Source organism: Sardina pilchardus, chromosome 11, assembly GCF_963854185.1.
Source record: "Sardina pilchardus chromosome 11, fSarPil1.1, whole genome shotgun sequence".
NCBI classification, from domain to species: Eukaryota; Metazoa; Chordata; class Actinopteri; order Clupeiformes; family Clupeidae; genus Sardina; species Sardina pilchardus.
Window position 1 is genome coordinate 17,030,360 of NC_085004.1, and position 21,669 is coordinate 17,052,028.

The 21,669-nt window shown below is 48.6% G+C and overlaps 1 protein-coding gene across 2 annotated transcripts in view; it reads right to left on the bottom strand.

Moving 5' to 3' along the window:
- Positions 1–14,788, bottom strand: part of LOC134095548 (thrombospondin type-1 domain-containing protein 4-like) — a 58,847-nt gene extending 44,059 nt beyond the window's left edge. The window contains exons 1-6 of one of the 2 annotated variants that reach the window (XM_062549158.1): positions 14,339–14,788; positions 13,304–13,368; positions 13,129–13,198; positions 11,200–11,537; positions 8,930–9,311; positions 6,871–6,973 (exon numbers count right to left, since the gene is read on the bottom strand). In XM_062549158.1, coding sequence (XP_062405142.1) covers positions 6,871–6,973; positions 8,930–9,311; positions 11,200–11,537; positions 13,129–13,198; positions 13,304–13,332 — 922 coding nt within the window. In that variant the 5' untranslated portion in view covers positions 13,333–13,368; positions 14,339–14,788. Of the gene's footprint in view, positions 1–6,870; positions 6,974–8,929; positions 9,312–11,199; positions 11,538–13,128; positions 13,199–13,303; positions 13,369–13,936 lie in introns of both variants that reach the window. The other variant, XM_062549157.1, reaches the window with a different exon arrangement.
- Between the last annotated feature and the right edge of the window lie 6,881 nt (positions 14,789–21,669).

Below are 21,669 nucleotides of genomic sequence, written 5' to 3' on the forward strand. Positions count from 1 at the left end.
AATTCGACGACCATCCAGAGAATTATTGGGCATGGAAAACCTCGTTCCAGAGCATCACACGCGACCTCAAACTGTCACCCCGAGAGGAACTCGATCTACTCGTCAAATGGCTCGGTCCAGAGTCTTCCACACAAGCCAAGCGAATCAGGTCAGTCCATGTGACAAGTCCAGCAAAAGCAGTAGAGATAATATGGCAACGGCTAGAGGACTGCTACGGATGCCCCGAAGTCATCGAACACGCTCTGCTGAAGAGACTTGAAGATTTTCCCCACATTTCAAACAAGGACCCTCGTCAGCTGAGAGCTCTAGGAGACCTGCTACAGGAACTGGAGTCTGCAAAATGGAGTGGTCTCACACCTGGCCTTGCGTATCTTGACACCGCACGGGGTGTTAACCCCATAGTTGAAAAACTCCCATACAGCCTCCAGGAAAGGTGGATCACGCAGGGCTCCAGATACAAAGAAGATTACAGAGTAGCCTTTCCACCCTTTCGATTCTTTGTGAGGTTCATCTGCAATCAAGCAAAAACTAGGAATGACCCGAGCTTTGCCTTCTCATCCAGCTGTTCAAACAGCATGAAGACAGACAGAGGAGTGAAGTACAACAACAAGCCGTCTGTCTTTGTCAAGAAAACTGAGGTATCAGCAGCAGCTACAAGCTCCTCAACCAGCCACGCAGAGAAGCAGCCTAACGAGCCGGATAAACATTGTGCCATCCATAACAAGCCTCATCCTCTCTTTAAATGTCGAACCTTTAGAGCCAAACACCTGGACGACCGCAAAGCCTATCTTAAAGAAAACTCTATCTGCTACCGGTGCTGTGCCTCCACAAGACATGTTGCGAAGGACTGCAAATTGTCTGTTAAATGTAGAGAATGTGACAGCGAAAGGCATGTATCTGCGTTACATCCGGGCCCTGCTCCCTGGTCATCCGAAGAAACCAGAAGTGTACCAGAGCAACAGCCGCTGGATGTCACCTCTAAATGTACAGGTATATGTAGCAATTCCCATCAACCCAGGTCATGCTCTAAAATATGTCTGGTGAAAGTTTACCCTTCAAAACATCGTGAGAAAGCCCAATGCGTATACGCAGTGCTAGATGACCAGAGCAATCGATCGTTGGCTAAGTCACAGTTCTTCGATCTGTTTAGCATTGAAAGCAACCCCTCTCCCTACACTCTGAGGACGTGCTCAGGCACAGTTGAGACGGCGGGGAGGAAGGCGAGCAGCTTCATAGTGGAGTCACTTGATGGGAAATCTACAGTAGCACTCCCTACCCTCATAGAATGTAACACAATGCCAGATGACAAAGCAGAAATTCCAACACCAGAGATAACGCAGCACTTCCCTCACCTCACTCCTGTGGCTGACAAGATCCCACCGCTTGATCCTGATGCTGAGATCCTTCTTCTCCTGGGGAGAGACGTCTTGTCCGTGCACAAGGTGCGTGAGCAGTATAATGGGCCCCACAACACACCATACGCACAACATTTAGATCTGGGCTGGGTCATCGTAGGAGAAATCTGCCTTGACGGAGCTCATCAACCAGCTGAAGTCAATGTCTACAAGACAAACATACTCCCCAATGGCAGAACTTCATTCTTCACACCGTGCACAAAGAGCATCCAGGTCAAAGAGCAGGTGGGTTCGTACCCTCTCCACTACTTAGCTGACTCACAAGGCAACTCCAGACATCCAGGCAGTCTCCGCGCCAATGTGAGTCATCTCAGGGACGACGTCTTCATCAGAAAAGCCGACGATGAGAAAATAGCATTGTCAATCGAAGACAACATCTTCTTGGATGTGATGAGCAAAGAAGTGTATCTTGACGAAAGCAACCACTGGGTGGCGCCACTGCCGTTCCACTCACCAAGGCGGCGGCTTCCGAACAACAAGGAACAAGCAGCGCAGAGGCTGTTCTCGTTGCAACGCACCTTTCAGAAGAAACCAGGTATGAAAGAACATTTCTTTGACTTCATGCAAAAAGTAATAGAAAACCAGCAAGCAGAGCCCGCTCCGCCTATGCAGCCAGGTGAGGAGTGCTGGTACTTGCCAATATTTGGCGTTTACCACCCCCAAAAGCCCGACAAAATCAGAGTGGTGTTCGACTCGAGTGCCCAGTATCAGAACATCTCACTCAATGACGTTCTACTCAGAGGGCCCGACCTCAATAACACACTAATAGGTGTACTGTTGCGTTTCCGCAAAGAGCAGATTGCCATCACTGCTGACATTGAACAAATGTTCTACAGTTTCAAGGTGAAAGAAGAACATCGCAACTATCTTCGCTTCCTGTGGCACAAAAACAACGACCCCAATGCGGAGATCACTGATTACAGAATGACAGTACATGTCTTTGGGAATAGCCCATCCCCAGCTGTTGCTATATATGGGTTGCAGCGCACAGCAGAACATGGTGAAGCAGAATATGGCACAGATGCCAAAGAATTTGTGCTACGTAACTTTTACGTCGATGACGGGATTACTTCTGTTTTCAGTGAAGAGAAAGCCATTGACCTCTTGAAAAGAACACAGACAATGCTATCAGAGGCAAATCTGAAACTCCACAAAATGGCTTCCAACAGCACTACAGTCATGGAGGCCTTCCCACCGCAGGACAGAGCGAAAGAGCTCAAGGACTTGGATTTGAGCGCTGACCCACTGCCTCTCCAGCGCAGTCTCGGCATCAGCTGGAATCTCAAAATGGACTGCTTTACATTCAGAGTGTCAAGAGAAGTAAAACCGTTCACAAGGAGAGGGACCCTCTCAACGGTCAATAGCCTGTACGACCCCTTGGGCCTTGTCTCTCCCATCACCATGCAAGGAAAAGCTCTTGTGAGAGACTTCTCGTCAGCACAGCTGGACTGGGATGAGCCTCTCCCTGCAGATAGAAAGGCCCAGTGGGAAACATGGACTACATCTCTCACAGACCTTGAGCACCTGCACATTCCAAGGCCGTACGTTACAGTCTCGCTCTCACAGGCTCATGACAGAGAGCTGTGCATCTTTTCAGATGCGTCTGTGTTGGCCATAGCCGCTGTGGCATATCTGCGAGTCAGAGATTCAAAAGGACAGTGTCATGTGGGGTTTGTGATGAGCAAGTCTAAGCTGGCCCCGTTTCCGGCACACACGGTCCCACGTTTGGAGCTCTGCGCCTCAGTGCTGGCCGTCGAGCTCATGGAGCTCATAAAGGAAGAGATGGATACAGAGCTGCAGGTAAAGCTTTACACAGACAGCCGTGTAGTACTTGGCTACATTCATAACACAACAAGGAGGTTTCATATGTATGTAGCCAACAGAGTCGCACGTATACGAAAATCCACCTCACCAAACCAGTGGCAGTATGTACGAACTGACCAGAACCCGGCTGATCATGCTACTAGACCTATGCCACCAGCTCACCTGCACCACACCAACTGGTTTTCCGGACCTGCTTTCCTTCAACAACCAGACACTGCAGAAGACAATGATGTGGAGCGTTTTCTGCTCATAGACCCAGATCTGGATGTTGAGATTCGACCGCAGGTAACCACATTAGCAACCAAGGTCACAAATCAGTCTCTAGGCACAGACAGATTTAAGCGCTTTTCAACCTGGAAATCTCTTGTGAGAGCTGTAGCCACACTTACTCACGTAGCGAGGTCATTCTCTCAATCCTCAAGCTCAGAGACCTGTAGGAAATGGCATCACTGCATGAAACTTTGCGCTGCGGAACTCTCACAAGCAAAATCTACAATCATCAAAGCTGTGCAACAAGAAGTGTACAAGGAAGAGATCCAGAGTTTAACGCAAAATAGGAGTGTGTCACAACACAGCTCACTTAAGAGAATAGACCCCTTCATCGACAATGAAGGACTGTTGAGAGTTGGTGGTCGAGTGAGAGCAGCTGACCTCTCAGACCAAGAAAAACATCCTTTGATCATACCACCCAATCATCATATAGGCAACCTGCTCATTCAGCATTACCACAGTCAAGTGGCCCACCAAGGCCGCCATTTCACTGCAGGTGCAGTACGCACAGCAGGATTGTGGGTCGTCAAGGGCAAAAGACTCATCTCCAGTGTCATCCACAAATGTGTTATGTGTAAGAAGCTGAGAGGAAGGCTTGAAATACAGAAAATGTCAGATCTGCCGGCGGACAGAGTGTCTGTTGATCCTCCTTTCACGTACACAGGGCTCGATGTCTTTGGCCCATGGGGTGTAGTGACACGACGAACCAGAGGGGGCAGTGCTGAGAACAAAAGGTGGGCTGTCATATTCAGCTGCTTAAGCACAAGAGCTGTTCATCTGGAAGTGTTGGAGTCAATGTCAACTTCAAGCTTCATTAACGCCTTCCGACGCTTCTTGGCTATCAGAGGGCCAGTTCAACATCTGCGGTCAGACAGAGGGACCAATTTTATTGGTGCCTGCAGGGAGTTGCAAATCAACACAGAAGACCCAGAGATCAAAGGCTTCTTACAGGATCGAGGCTGCACCTGGTCATTCAACGCACCACATTCATCCCACATGGGAGGAGCGTGGGAGAGAATGATTGGTGTTGGACGACGCATCCTCGACGGGCTCCTGTTGAAAAACAGCTCCACAAGACTCACGCATGAAGTACTGACTACACTAATGGCTGAGGTCATGGCCATCATGAACTCCCGACCTTTGACTCCTATCTCAACAGATACTGAGGTGCCTCAGGTTCTCTCACCTGCCATGCTACTGACTCAGAAAGCAAGCGTAGCCCCTGCTCCACCAGGAGACTTCAAGATCGATCATCTGCACAAAAGTCAGTGGCGACAGGTCCAGAGCCTGGCGGACTCTTTCTGGAAAAGATGGAGGCAGGAATATTTGTCGACTCTGCAGTCTAGAAGGAAGTGGACGGAGAACACCCCCAACCTACAGGAAGGAGATGTTGTCCTGCTTAAAGACAGTCAGGTGAAACGCAGTGAGTGGCCAGTTGGACTTGTCGTGAAGGCCATACCAAGCAGTGACAACAGAGTTCGCAAGGTCATGGTAAAAACTGCAAAACAAGGGACTGTGAAAGAGTATCTGAGACCAATTAGTGACATAGTTTTGCTTCTTTCTAGAGATGATTGTTGATAGTAAAAAGAAATGTGGTGGTATAATGTAAATCATACCAGACGGGGAGTGTTCTGACTAATGTTATTTTGTTGGCTAAGTCAGCCCATGTTATTGGAAGGGTAAGGAGGACACCTAGTGGCATAACTGGGTAGCGTTTTACTTAATACGTGTGAAAGTTATGAGTTGTCGGCAACGAAGTTGTTCTGATCATTCTGAGCCTTGGAGATATATATCCGTGAGTGTTGTTTTCTTTTGTTGTTCGTGATACAAGAATGTAATACCTATACACGTGTTTATTTGACGTAAAGGATTATATTAAGTGTACACTGTTTATATTAGAGACATTTTCATATTAGCATTTGACTAGCCTAGTTAGACTAGCTTGAAACTCGTGTTGTGCGTGTGTTGCTAACCAATGTTAGTCATTCTCTGTGTGGAATAATATGTAAGCGTATGTTGATAGGACAGCAATTTCATACGAGTAATTGTATGCTTTTTTTATTTCTTTAGTTTTACGGAAAAGAAAAATGAATGCAATGGAATCAATAAACTGTCTGGAATAGCAGTTCGACGTCCTTCATTCAGAAGTTAGCTATCTGCCTAAGCCTTGTTAGGACACAATATTGCCAGGGCAGAATACAAAGAGTCACAATTACTTTGGGATGAAAGCGTAAGCTAAATGCTAAATGTAAATGTAAATAGAAAGCTGCACAGAGTTCAAAGGTCAAAGTTATAGTCAAAGACGCTCATTTCCGGTCTATGCCACTTCCTCCCACTGAACGCCTTTTTTTGTTGTTTATGCCTTCCCCTTGGAGCGCTCCCCATATCCATTGTCATGCCAAACTACTTGGTGGAGTCGTAAAACCCTCCAACAGTGAATGTGCCAGGATGCTCTGTTGGAAGCCCAGCTCCTCTACTCTATGTGACATCTTCACCCTGCTGGTCCAGTTTCCCTTCCTCTCTCTCTCTCTCTCTCTCTCTCTCTCTCTCTCTCTCTCTCTCTCTCTCTCTCTCTCTCTCTCTCTCTCTCTCTCTCTCTCTCTCTCTCTCTCTCTCTCTCTCTCTCTCTCTCTCTCTCTCTCTCTCTCCTTAGTGATTTATGTATGCTGTGACCATAGTGTCCAGTGAGTTTCTGGTGGTTCAGTCGTAAACTATCACTATGTGGAACCAATGTCACACTGTGCCCCTCCTAAATCTTCCCGAACAAGAGCACATGTCATATGACGACTGCCATGTCAGTATCTGCATTTGGATCAGGCTTTGGCTCAGTGTTGCCTCGTCTTTCACCTGACAGCCCCTGGAGGAATTGCATAGTGCCACAGTGTTTTATTGAACACATGTCTGAGGAAGGGTAAGTTGGCCCGAAACGTTATACATGCTGTGATAAAAACATTGATTCCATTGGAGCTCCAATGTGCAGACTTTGTCATTCGTGCATTTTTAATTGAACACACCTTATTATTCTAAACAAGACTGGTGCCACTTATGTCTTTGTTCCACATGGGTGACTCCACCGTCTGGGTACCTAACCACTTCTAGATGTATGAAACCTTGATCCAGAAAGCCAAAGCCTTTCCTTGAGATATGTAATAATACAATTAAAATATTGAATATGATAAGAGTTAATCTTTTGAGCCGTTGCATTCACTTTTTTGATTACATTTTCAAACTTGTTGAGGCTGTAATGAGGTGCGGTGCCCTTGCAGTGAACTGAGTGTATGTGTGTGTGTGTGTGTGTGTGTGTGTGTGTGTGTGTGTATGTGTGTGTGAGCGTGTGTGTGCGTATGTGTGTGTGACTCACCCTCGTTGAAGGGCTCCCACTCATACAGGCGGCCCATGAAGGGCTGGTTGTTGTAGGAGGAGCACTGCACCTCCCTGATACTCCTGCTGGAGGCTGGGCAGGGCTGGACATGTGCACACACACACACACACACACACACACACACACACACACAGACATACACACACACACACACACACACACACACACACACACACACAGAAAAAGACACGCACATGTGCACACGCATAGAAGAGGACGGAAAAAGCTTGGTTAGAAATCTATTCCTAGTATCATCAATGATGCTACATCACACAGCAACATGACATCACCGCTTCTAGAGAAAAGCAGGCGTCAGAACCAAAACAAAAACAGGGCAGGAAAAGTAACCGTCTTGGCAACAGGGGACGCAAGACAGATGAACAGGGCAACGCTGGTAAAGAAAGAAAATATATGCTCAAGAACAAAGGACGTTATGGGAAAGGAGAAACAGAATGGCACCTTAAACAACAAACGAAGACCACAAAGACGGACAAAAATCAAAGAGAAAGTGTTGAAGGCGCGGTGAGGTAATGAAGTGCCCCCCTGCCACCCATGGAGCCCTGAGTGTGGGGTGAAAGGTCATCACCACTGACCTCTGACCCTCGGTGGTTGCCGGGGGTGGCAAGGGAGGGAGTTGAGGTCAGGAGGCATTCCGCCTCAGGCTCCATTCCTAACTTTTTTACGAGCACAGCTGAGGGCCAGGGTGGTATCCCCACGCCTCTCCACCTCTCCACTCTCACCTCTGTATCCTCCCCTCTCTCTCTCTCTCCACATCCTCTCTCTTTTCTCTCCACGTTCTCTCTCTCTCTCTCCCCTGCATTCTACCCACACCATCGCTTGAGTACACATCCCTTGCTCCTTCATGCTAATGCTATCTTGTCCATACAGGTCGTTTCCAACAAACCTGCCTATATCATATTCGAGTGCCCTTCTTCTTAGTTCATCTCTGGTGACATTGCCAAATACACTTCAAAGGTTGTCTGTAACGTGAGCTGTGCACTGTGTTTCCATAGTGCCTCTCAGATGTGTGTACACACATTCTCAACCCTTAGAACCACACTCGATCAATCTCTTATCTTGTGTGTGCACTCCACTTTGATACTGATACTCAATTATGCTTTCATTTGTTGTGCTTGGGTTTCTAATCTGGTTGTTTTGCAATTTCACTATGAGCCACACAAGCAGTGGAAGTGGATCCAGAGAATGTCCTTCTTCCTCCAAACATCGACGTGGAATGCAGAAGCTCTCCTCCGTGTCTGAAATGGCCATACGCCATTCTTTAACACCGCTCTGTACAGCTTCATCTTATGTTAATTGCATTTTACATAACGCTATACGACTTCTTCAGTGGAACACATTGAGGTGACATTTCAATAATTATATTCTTTTTCAGTATGAACAATACATTTGGCAGATCATTACTACAATTACTACAATTACTGATATGATAAATACGACAATTACTGTTGAATGAGTATTGCACGCAAGCCCACATTAGCTGTAAATTTAATCACATCCTCGACTCCTCAACAGACAAAAGACCCAACTTCGTCCTGTTGTGACTTTGTAGTGCAGCCGAATCAGTATCCCGGGTTAAACAGGAGAAATTCCATTAATTTGGGACAGGTACAGAACATTACCTAATTAAAGCAAATCCTGTCTGAAGGGCAACATGATCTGGAAGATCATTACACCTGATTACTGTGATACAACCCCCTCTCCTCCTCCTCCAGAAGACTGCTGATTCAAACTGATCTAAGCTGGACTTTCACTTCAATTGAATTCCATTCAATCTGATTCAATGGAGGTTGAACTGACTTGAACTGAGCTGAATTGGCATGTATGAGGCGGAGTGTGTGGAGTGTGTGGGGTGTGTGGGGTGTGTGGAGTGTGTGGAGTGTGTGGACTATGGAGAGTGTGAGGGGTGTGTGGGGTGTGTGGAGTGTGAGGAGTGTGAGGAGTGTGTGGAGTGTGTGGAGTGTGAGGAGTGCGTGGAGTGTGTGGAGTGTGTGGAGTGTGAGGGGTGTGTGGGGCTTACACTGGTGTTGCAGATCCTGTGCTGGGTGGGTGAGCCGGCGCAAGAGGAGTCCGGCAGCGGGTTGTAGGGCCTGGCCGCAGCTGTGTCCTGTCTGGCCGAGGCCTGCTGCGGGTTGGTGCCCGGCTGGTGGAGGGGTACCCAGGCCGAGCCGCCCCAGGGCTGGGAGACGGGGGCCTGGTGGTGGGAGCCTCCGTAGCCGTAGTAGGGGTTGTGAGGCCTGGTGGTCTGCCGGGGGCTGCTGGGCCGTCCGTCCCGGTAGGCGGAGCGTCTTTGCCGGTGCGAGTGATGGTGGGCGGAGCCTGCTGGGTCTCTCTGGAGGGGCACCACGTACGGCATGCGGCCGTAGCCGTACTTCCCCGGGACGATGGGCCCATCCACACGCCTTCACAACAGAAATATAGAAACACACACACACACACACACACACACACAGATAGATATTAAGGTGTCTGCTTACATTCAAAGTCCAGTTTATATACAGACAAACACACACACACACACACACACACACACACACACACACACACACACACACACACACACACACACACACACACACACACACACACACACACACACACACACACACACACACACACACACACACACACACAGGAATAGTGATTAGCACCTGTTCCCCCCCAAACCAATTACTCTCTCTCATTAGTTCCACCTCTCAGTTCAAGATTCTGACAGCAGCTAGCTCACAGCCAGATCAGCGTCTTATCTATCTATGCCTTATCTCAGCCAAACCTGAGCCAGATTTGGACCAGAGTCAACCACCATGTGAGAAGCCTCACTAATTAGCAAAATCCAGATAAGATTTCAGACACTGGGGAGAGCTTCTGCATTCCACGTCTGGAATTTGCACCTCAACTGACTGACTAACAGATTGGCAGACTGGAGAAGTAGTGATGATTGAAGAAAGGAGAAAATTCTCTGGAACTATTTCCAGTGTGTGTGTGTGTGTGTGTGTGTGGCTCATCATAAAGGCAAAACAACCAGACTAGACGCCCAAGCACAACAAATTAAAGTGCTAACTATCTGCAATTCAAACTTGCTTACAGGCAAAGGATATGTGTTCATGCTTTAACACTTAGACTTAGTCACAGATCTCATGGCTTTTAAAAAATCAGCATGCACTTAGAGGGAGGCATGAAGGTATGGATGGAGACATGCATGGATGCTTACTCTAGCCTAGACCTGCACCACGTCAAGGCCAGATCCGGGCCAGCAGTGTGCACACAAATCACCGTCCATTTTATACTACAGAACATGCTGTGAGAGATACTGAGTGAGTGCTGGAGAAGCCAATCCAGAGAGAGAGAGAGAGAGAGAGAGAGAGAGAGAGAAAGAGAGAAAGAGAGCTATAGAGTGAGAGCGAGAGAGAGACAGAGACAGAGACAAAGAGAGAGAGAGACTGACACAGCTTGGTTCTGATCCGGATCTGGTACAAATCCGCCAGACCACCCCAGTACTAACAACCAGGCCTGATCCCACTCAGCTGCTGCCCAGCCTTAGAGGCTCCCCCTGGGGTTGGCTGCTCTGCTGCGTCCCCTCGGCCTCTCCTGGCACCGCGCTGGTCAGCTTCTTCATCTTATTATCACCAGCCCAGCAGGCCGGGCTCACAAGAGGTGGACCGGCAGAGCAGCCAAGCCCCAGCAGAGCTATTCACTCCTCCAGCAACAGAGGGCCTTTGCTGGGGCTGGACAGCAGCTCAAGGGGTGGTGGGGTGGCACTGTGGACTGATGAGCTGCAGTGTGTGAAAATCCAAGCCACTCATCAGCGGAGACGGAGAGAGACTCCAACACACTGAAACACTGCAGCACACACACACACAGACAGGAGTCTCAACAGCCAGGAGATGCCTTCACCCCAAACAACAGAGCAACACTGCAGTGGGCATTCCATTTGACAGCAGTAACAACTTATAGTATTGCTTTTTTTACTGCAAGTACCACAGAAAAAAAGAAAAGTTATCCACAACACGCACTACGTTATTAACGTGTTCCTGAGGGAGTCATGAAAACATACAGTAATATACATGATCTTAATGGACATATTTCAGCTAACTAGAAACCCACTAAACTTCAGGGCGATTTAAGTACACCCAGCTTCTAATAGATTGCTACAGTCTCCAATCAACGGTGTGTGTTCTTATCTTTCTTATCTTATAAGTCCTTTTGTTCTCAGACATCCCTAAGCACAATAAGCATCTTACCCCAGCAGCTCAGCATGCCAATTAATGCCAATTGATGTACAGTAGCTACCTTCTCTCCGGGCGGCCCACTCGCGGCTGAGTCCTGGCGTCACCCGTCTGTGAGTTGTTGGCATGAGGGGGGTGCCCAGTGTCGCGGTACAGTGGCACAGACGGGCGCAGGGCCGACACCACCAGGCCTGGCGACAGGGGCTGCCCGCCGGGCTGGGAGCCGGGGTAGTGGGGCGCCACGGGGGCAGAATACGGCAGGCAGGGCCTCGTCTGCTCCTGGGCCCCGCCACCGCAGCTGCGGGAGCACTCAGCCCACGGGCCCCAGGACCCCCATGAGCCAGAGGGCGCCCCCTGCTGGGCTGGAGGCTCCTGCTGGAGCTCGGGGCTCTGAGCACCAGCCTGTGGGAGTAGTAGTACACATTAGAGATTATTGATTCTTATTGACAACGGCAACAACACATTTGCTGTTAGTTAGAGGTTCAGATTTAGCAATTCAGATAACGCTGATCAAAGACCCAGGTCTGATGGGGTGAGCGTGCTATATATATTCACACAGGGGGGAGAGAGTGTTTTCATGCTTGCACTATCTGTTGTTCTCTAGTCTAAACTCATCCATTGATTCACTCATCAGTGTAAACACGCAGGCCCTTTGAAGGGCTGATTCTATCATTGTGTGAACATCTTCATTCATTTCAGGCGGAACTCGGTTCATCAGTGGTCATCTGCAAATGATGCGTCTTTTCTTCTCGTTCTTCCTGTGGTCTTTCATCCACCCATCCACTCATCCATCCATCCATCCATCTACTGAGAGTCTGCCAGAGATGGTATCAGGGGCCGCTGCTCTTGTCTCTCTCTCTCTCTCTCTCTCTCTCTCTCTCTCTCTCCTCTCGGCCGGTGCCAGGCTGCTCGGCTTGCCAGGTCCTCCGGTGCCAGCGACGAGCGTGGGCGCGGAAATCAAGCTCTTCCTCTGCGCCACTTTGTCTGCATTCATCGCCCGGCGCTCTGAAGCATCGCTCGCCGCAAAGTGCAGTTTAAAGAACGAAGACGGGAGGGGGAGGGGGGGGGGGGGGGGAGAAGGGTCCTGCTCTTGGCAGCTGCTGATACGGGTAAGAGAATACGGTACCAGTGGGGTGGGGTGGGGTTGTGAGGGGTGGGGTGGCAGAGATGGGAGCTGGCACTGAGCTCCTCTACTGTCTGTCACCGGGCCCTCCTGACGGGCATTCACACAGCCCTCTGGCCTCCCGAGGGCTGCCAGCCTTTGTAACCCGAGCCCAGTGTCATCCCGTAGGTCAGACAGAGGTCAAGCAGCTGGACTCCAGGGAGCAGCTCCAGCGCCAACTCTCCCTCCCCTGCAGGCGGGAATGCTGCAGGACTATCCCAAGGGAGGCATTGGCCAGCTCTCCTGTCCGTCACCGAAGAAAGTGTACGTCACAGGCTGTTTTAGCCACTCATAAGGGTCTCCTTCGGGGCCCTCCCCTTTCCCCTTATTTACTGAGCGGGTCCTTTCTCCGTTTCTTGGAGGTTGCAGATGGAGCGACTTGATGACAGTTGAGTTCACCTCGGCCCCTGAACTTCCAGCACTCTCTATGCTGGGCTGCTTAAGTGTATGCGTGTGTGTGTGTGTGTGTGTGTGTGTGTGTGTGTGTGTGTGTGTGTGTGTGTGTGCCCCCCCCTCTGGGGCAGGCACTCTCAGTGGCCAACAGCATGTTTACAGAAGGGAGATCAGAGAGTGTGGCACACTTTAACAGCTCTGTGGTTCAACACCTCCGCCGTGACCGACCACAGCGGCGGTTGTAAATCTGGTTGGCGCAGCAGCGGCAGACAGCAGACACCGCCACAGGAGGGGGGTGCGGTGCGGACAAGCTGCCCTGGGCATAAGTAGTCCATATTTACAGCCTGTGGTATGTGTCATGACATGATGCCGGCAGAGTCTGAATGCACCGCAGACAAAATGTTTGCTCCTGGGGAAAAATGCCATCAAATTACTCACCCTAGAGTGATCTGCAGAATGCTGGCTATCCAGGGATCTCAGGCTGGTGAGCATCACAATTATGAAGACTCTGTAAGTAATAAATCATAGAGTTCATAGTTTGACTAATAACAAACTGTATATAAAAAAAAATCATGCACACCCAATACCCAATACATACAAATAGATGTCTTACCTCGTACACCATAGTAAAGGTGTCCACATACTGGCAGTGCGCTGTTGACGAATGGTCGGTAAGATCTAAAGGGGGGGACATAAAACTGAAGCCTGTTTATGGCTGCATGCACGCGAACTAATGCTCCTCTGTTCCACTTAACCGTGAAAAGGGACCCCTGACCTCCCACTCCATAAGCGACTCCACTTTCAGATTTAGCATGAAGCAGAATAAGTGCTTAGAGGCTACATTTCCCAGAGAAAATGTCACGTCAGGACAGGCATTTAAGAAAACAATAATACAAAAATAATAAAGAAAATAACAGATTAAGAGATCATTGGATATCAAGTAGCAGCTAAGCGCCACATAAAACCTAAGACACTGCTTTTAAAATGTGTAATATAGTAGCACATTGATTTAGTCCTATTCTTAAAACAGCACAAACGTTAACCGCGTTACATGTGGATGTACTGTAGGCTACTAATCAAATAATGTGGAGTGAGAAGCCATCAAACAATTACAATTGACTGAGAGTTTTGCAAATGCCTGTACTGCTTCAGTTACATTGATCAAGTGAAATTTCTCAATGGAGATATATAACTCGGTCTCTAACCCCCAAACGTGTAAAAATAACATCATAGCCATTTTACTTACTTTGGTGAGGTAAATGCCAATGGCAGGTTGTGGTCAAGTAAAAAAATAAGGATAATCACGTTGAAATAAGATTGAAATGTAGTAAAATATGTAATCAATTCTGTCTGGCAAGTGTTTCTTTATGCCATTGTTTTCTGTATGCAATACTTCAGCTCAACTCCAAATTATATAGGCTATGGTACCGTGCAACTTCCCAAAGATCCATTTTGTGAATGAAAGAGCCAGCCACAGGCACAGCCGGTGAGCTAAAGAGTTGAGATGAGTTGAGTTGAGTGCTGAAATCCTTCGACGTAGCCGCTCGATGTTTACCAAGTAGTCTGCACTTGAGAAAACTTTGGTAAAATAATGCTTGCCGATACGTAGTGTTTTTACGTCCCAAAGTCTACAAAAATGACAACATACCCTTGGAATCGAGACAGCCAGGTGGAAATCATACACGGGATAAGGTGAGGAACTCCATAATTACCACGCAACACTTTCCAAAAAGTTTAGAACAGTGCATCAGGCTTCATGGCTTCACCTATGTGTAGCAGTTTTTCGGACATCATGGAAAAAAAGGTGCACTGAGAAAATTGGCTCATTCAGAAGAGGAGACCCTGCTATCTGAGGGGACGTTCCCGAACCAAAAGCGCCCTGCCCGTGCTCCTTGTGGCAACCATCCAGTGGTCTTATTGGCGCCTCGGGATTCATAAATTAAAAGCACCAGCTCCCCTTACACTCCGTTCAGCGCCAATAATCCACCTCTTTTGAGCTGACACCATCCGATGTATTATCCACTGATAAGACATCATCCTGACTTAGGATAACGTCTGCTGCGCACTGTGTGTCATGACTTATCTTTGCGCACTTATTGCTGTCCAACGACAGTCTGTCGATTTGACTGTCGGTTTGTTAGACTGAGTTGAAGAGGGAGAGAAAATCCAACACATTGCGCCCTCTAGTGCGCTAGGTTCGTTTGTCTATGTAAGTTTGTGTGAGTTGTGAGTGAGGGAGAGGGGCACGGAGAGAAAATTGGCAGCGCGCAATAACGCCAAACTTGAGCCAACTTTTGCTATTTTAGACTGCGATATTATTCTGAGCAATGTTACACTCACGGGATCAAGCACCATTGAACACTTTCAATGAATCCAAACGCTGGCACCGTGGACACACCGTCCACACATGGGTGGCCACCACGTTCTCTACTGTAAAATACGGACCGAGGTGCCTTTCACCATGGTTACTGTAGGGAAACATGTCGTGGCCCATTCAACGAAATCTGGGCCAAGACAGGTAATAACGTCACACCCTAGATTCCTACCAATGAAAAAAGGCACACTGAGAGGGTAAGTTAATGTAGGGGCTCACAGAAGAGCCATTAGTCACAGCTCATCACTTTTAACACGGCCAGACGCACGGCCCACGGGTTCTCCACAATTCGTTGCAGCTAAAGTGTTTTAAATGGCGGTTGTGGAAACGGTTGGCGTATGATTTATATGTTAGGCTAAATTTGATTTCTTATCTTTCATTCATCGGTGCCGATGTATCCAGGACTTTTTTTCCCGAGGGAAGTAGCCTTCCCTTCTGTCTGAACTCTGACTGGTGTGTGTGAGCGAGCCTTACGCGGCTCCACTGGTAAATCAGCGCTTTGTGTGGAAGACTCCAGCTTTGTTCTTCTGCCCCTACGGAGTCGCCTAATTTCACTGCGCAAATTTTACGCTCGGGTGAACTTGCAACCGGAGCTGGCGTCGCATAGTTGACACACTGGCCAGGCGTGACATTCGTCGAAGATTTCACGGGCTTTGTGAGCAGAGCCAACGGTCAACTATAAAGACTTCCTTTAAGTTAGGTTACGATCGCCTGTGTTTTCTTTTGCACCAGGGATGCTGTCACAACACAGCCTATAGGGACAATTGTTGATTTGGTTCTTCTGTTGCCAAACGCAGACCACAGGCGACTAAACCCAATTAAAATTCTTAATGGTCTACTGTTTCTGATGTCCCATTCAAACTATACAATTGGCATGGGTCCCTGGCACCACAGCGTGACTCCACATGACCTTGCCACTGCACAGCACACAATATAGCTGTGTTAATACTTCTCTGAAAGCTGACCTAACAGATTCGCCCCCCCCCCCCCCCCTCCCTCAGGACCAGAGCCTTCCAGGAACCAGGTGCTGTCAACTTTACCCACCTGACTCAGTGATTGACACATCTCTGAAGCTGTCTGTTTGACTTTGTTTTCTTTACATGATTGCAGTTTATGAGACAAAGGGCCAGGGCATCAACAGTGTAGGCCTATTCGTGGTGCAAACACTGAGCGAAAATCCACACTGTTTATCTACGTATGTCAAATCCTCTATTTCTGCAACAGTGAGCTGATTGTTTTTTTTATGTCTGATTGGTTTTGATCTACTGCTGGCTTAGCTGGCAATCCGCCTCCCTTGTCACATCTATATAAACGGGCTCTTCCAAATGAATAAATGTAAATAACATCCAATCACATGTTTCATTCATACGTTATAAGAATATGTGTACATTTTGAATCCTGCAATAACACAACCAATGACACATATCCAACAAGGAATTTTAAACCCTCACATCGTCTTTACATAAACATCAGTGTGAGAGGCTAGATTCCTCAACAGGCCGGGCCCTGCCCAGGAAACCACCTAGAATGCATCCCTCAGAAGAATGAGGAGGGGGCCGCTGGTGGTGGGAGGGAGAGGGACCACAAGCCTGGGTGCTGGATGAAAACTCCTGAGTGACTGCACTGCAGTCTGTCCTGCTGCCTGCACCAAACGTGGTCGTTATCCCCACTCTCTCTCTCTCTCTCTCTGTCTCTCTGTCTCTGCCACCTGCTCGCAGGGCCTCATTCTTTCTTAATGCTCTAAGGGGGCCTTGGCGAGTAAACATTTACACGATCTCGGGGCGAGAGTGCGGATGAGGCTGCATTAGCTACTGTCAGAGCCAAAGCAGCTGGCCCGCCTCACCGTATACCCGGGCCTCCAGCAGGGCCACGGGTCCATTATGCACTGATGCGCCGCGCTGGCGTCTCCGCTCTCTGGGCCTGCCCGTGGCAGCAGCCCCCCCAAAATAGAGTTGCCCATCCCCCCCTCCCCCCCTCTCGTCTCCCCTCTCCTCCCTGAACATCTCCCCTGCCACACGGGCATGGAGAGTGTCTTGGCCGAGCAGCTGCCCTTCCTCTGAAATGTTATTGTGCTAAAATGAAAACCTGCAAAGATTAACGTTGCACTAGCAGGCAGGAGCCCGTACAAAGGGGATGATGGGGGATGGGGAGTGGGGGCAGTACGATTCAAAGGGCCCCATCATAAAACATGATGACCAACATTATTACATTCTTCTTTCATAGTGCTGTTTATCAGCGATGGGTCACGAGTATGAGTTTGTACATTTTGTGGGGGTGTTTGTAAGACTTGTTTTGCACTGAATTGAGAGTGAGAGATGGAGAAAGAGAGAGAGGGAGAAAGAAAGAGAGAGTGATTCACAGACTGAGACCAAGATAGGGTGCCAGCAGAGAAAGTGATCTTAAGATATAGCAGAGAGAGAGAGCAGAGAGAGAGAGACAGTGATCGAGGTTCCTAGTTTCACACTCCTCTGCGATGTCTAAACTCATCGTTCTCCTGCTCATCACACGTCTCTTGGTCCTGACAGCGCCTTGGCACTGGCACGCCCCTACATCTGTATACATAAACACGTGTTCTTGCCGCCTCCCGCTTACATACATCTGTAGCACCATCATATGTTTTCAGAGGCACTTCAAAGCGTCGTTAAGGCTTTATGATACGAGCGTGGCAATCATTCACACGCGGCGCGGGGCACCGTGGGTCCTCCCTCCGCCCGGGCGCTTCTCCTTCTTCATTAATAACTGTCCCGGGGCCTTTTTCCTGCGCCGCTATCAAAGGGCTTGGGCGGATTAGAGCGGAGGATTCCACACTGACAGCAGGTCTTGAAGCATGCGGGTCCCGAACGGTCAGACTGTATTAATTAAAGCCAGTCCCTGACACACACACACACACACACACACACACACACACACACACAAAACATAAACTTATAGGTTGTGTTTTGCTTGCTGAAGGTAAATCTCTTCCTGGCTTCTCTCCATGACTGTGTCAGATGGGGCCGGGTGGCAGAAGTCACATAAAACACAACACAGAGAAGACCTACCTCACACACACAACACACAACACAGAGACTTTGTATGTATGTATGTATGTGTGTGTGTGTATAAGATCTGTGCTGCAAAGACCAATATCTCAGACTAAGAAAATAGATATAGTACGTGCAGCAGACATGGCTATCTGGGCCTATTTCTCTTCCTTTTTTTTATCTCGTTCACACATGTGAAGACACACACACACACACACACACACTCACACACACACACTGTGTGCACTACCTCAAAATCACACTTTATTGCTGAAGTCACTCTTCACTTCACCCGATTCACCATCACCTTGTCCTGGCCTTCATTCATCACATGTAAAACATGAGGCCTTTGATACTCTACAAGCTCAGGCCCTATACATCATACGTGGGAAGAGGTGAAAAGGTTTAAATGTCTTGCCGTGTCACTTCCTGTAAATACTCTCCAATGACGCCCACCCGATAGGTGCTTAACTGGAGCGGATTCCTCTGGCTCCAAGGTCACGACCCCTACAGGCCAACCGGAGGGTAGCCTCCTCTGAGCGTGCTCCGTCCATGCCCCCTCCGAGGAGCCTCCACCAGTGGTTCCGCTGGCTCCCACCCCACTTCTCCTTTTCTCCTCTCACCTCTCGACTCTCCCCTCCCTTTTCTGACATGCTCCCACACGCAGGCTAGGATTCCCTCCCCACTCTCCAGGGGTTCAGCTCGGAGGTGCCACACACTCATCCCGGCAAACTATTTTCAGCAGAGTGTAATTACTCGCTAGATTACACTCACACACACACACACACACACACACACACATGCGGTTTGCTTGCTGTGCGATGTTTCAAAAATAAAACAAACAGCCGTGGAATCATTCAAACACAGAAGCGTTCAGCTTTACCGCTCGGTTGTTGTGAATTGAGGACAGCTGTGAGCCTCGAACTCGACGTATCTTGACATGCTGTAAAAACACTAACTGGATCCGTATCCGCTTATTTCCATTAGACTAAATGTTTACCTTTGTCACGAGAGAGCGAAAGAAGAGAGAGAGAAAGAGAAAGAGAACTGTCCAAAGTACACATAGAACAGTTCAGCCAAATGTCGCCTGAGTTAAGCTCTATTGGAAGACGTACGGCTTCGTACGGCTCTCAAGGTTAACTATGTTAGAGCCTCCTCTCTCTCTCTACTCTTCCTCTGCCTACAGCCTACAGGCTCCTTCTCTCTGAGGTCAGTCAATGGGTCATTCTCAGGGTGTAATTAACCACCAGTTACATTTCAACCCACTTCAGCTGGAATCCGTACAATTTACTTTCCTAATGACTTCCTTCATAAACATTAACCATGCTGAAACTAACAGTGCCAAACTAACTTACACTGTCCCAAGTGAAACTACTGTCCTTTTTCCCGTCGAGGGAAGTGAACACTAACTGTCTACTTCACATGCATTTGTGAACACTTGAGGCAACACATCTGAAATGAAGCTGGGATCCATTTTCCCTCGCTGGACTGTTTACTCCCTCAGCATTGCTGATGGAGTCCCCTGCACGTGCAGGATGACCTCACCTCCCATTAGCCACTGCTGTAGAGTCTGAGAGGACCACTTGGGCCACTTTAGGTGAAGTCTTGAAAAATAGCAGTCACACTCTATTTGGATAGTCGGCCCACAGATGCTGAGAGTATCAACAAACTGTATCTGTTGACACCCCGTTAAAGGTGCTCTAAGCCATGTTGGGTAACACGTCACTTCTGTTGACGTTCAAACAAAACAGAGAGCTACCTTGCTACTCCCTCTCCCTCTCTCCCATGCAATTGAAACTAACGTGCATCTTGTCGGTGATTTGTAATGTTTTTATGGTCCAGGCTGGATGAAGTTGTTTTTGTAGCCGTTTTTGTAGCCTGGGCTGTCCACAGAAACCGCATATTTTTTTGCAGTGTATTCAAGGTCCAGGCAGCTAGCGGATGGTGAGGTGATGATTGCTGTATGTGACACAAAAAATGCTTTAGCTTAGAACCCGCTTACTACAATTTATCATTAAGTTGGTTAATAAGGTGATCAGTCATTGTTTGTATCTTTGAGCAGACTACTCAAGTAAAGCATTGCCATAATAGCTAGCACACTTACAGTGATCTCTTTGAAAACAAGGTAAGGTACACTAAAAACTCACTTCTCTCGCAATTCACTCCAAAGGATACCAATTCTTAAAGTTTACTACCCTTTCAGTGGGGCGGCCTGGCTATGAGAGAGAAGAAGCAGGCAGGGCAGCCAGGGCTGTATGTGGCCTTGAGCGCTCGGAGCTTCTGAGTGGAAAAGCACATCAGGTGGAGAGCGGCACTGAGGACAGGACATAAATCCTCTCTAACACCAAAGGTTTGCTCTCTCCACTTAACCCCAATCCGCCGTCTCCCGAACCAGACGCTGGGCAGGAACCGCTCCTCCGCCACAGGCCACAGACTTCCCCAGTGTGCCACTGGTGGCGGTAAAACCAAGCTGCGGAATGTAAACCCTTGTACACGTACTGTAAACCACTGAGGGCTGAGCAGTGTGTACTGTAAGTGCACTCACTACTAAACATCACTTTGGTTGAGACAGTGAAGGTTTTCTCTCCCTCTTGGTGCAGGTCTTGGAGTATAGTCTCAGAGAGACTCTTGTGGTGGTGCGTGACAATAAAACAAACTGCAGTGGCTGCTACCGTCCTTCATGTCATGAAATCTCCACATGAATCACTGACGCACGGAGCTCGGGCAGTGAGGACCACAGTCCACTCCTGCACGGGGTGAAAGCCTCATGACTTTGCAGAGACCTCACTCTTACAATGTACGGCCTGCCAGAGAAAGAAAGAGAGAGAAAGAAAAGAAAGAAAGAAAGAAAGAAAGGGAGGGGGTGGAACTCCACCAACGGGAAGAAGGAAGCCCCTGGGGAGATATTTCTAAATCGCACCTGCTCTCTCCACCGCCGCGCAACCGAAAGTGTCAGAGGCGAGTTAACTGTGTGTTTTTACAGCGTGCACATTTCACAGCACTATAAATAACGCCAGAGTTATCACCGTCGGTTCATCACTGTCATCATCTTTTTTTTTAATATCAAGTGAAATACAGAAAAGTCCAGGAAAAAAAGGAGGGGGAAAATAAAACAGAAGTGCAATTAGAACACCTAAAGAAAGAGAGAAAGAGAGAGAAGAAAAAAACAACCTTTTTTCACTCTCCCTCTCTGTTCTGTCTCCTCTGGCTCCCCCCTTTAGTCCGAGGGGGATGAATGAGTGATGGGGTGCGGAGGGAAGGAGAGAGGGGGGGGGACTGGCTCGCCCCGCTCAGGGAATAATTCAAGTTCAACAGAGCGGCTACTCGGAACCGGAGGGAGGATGTCCGTCAAGGCCTTCCGAATATCGGGAACGTCCAGCGGCAGGGTCCGCTATCGCGCCGGGCAGACCGGAGCGGGCCCCTCCCCGCAACTGCCCTTTCCTGGTATTCTGCTGGACAGGAAGTGAGGCGTGAATAGTGCTGATAGCGGCGTGATCTGTACATTCAAGGAAACGAGTCGAGCAACATCTCAAGGCCAGCTGCGCCGCAAAAGGTGAAGGTGAGCCCTGGACTGGCCCAGTG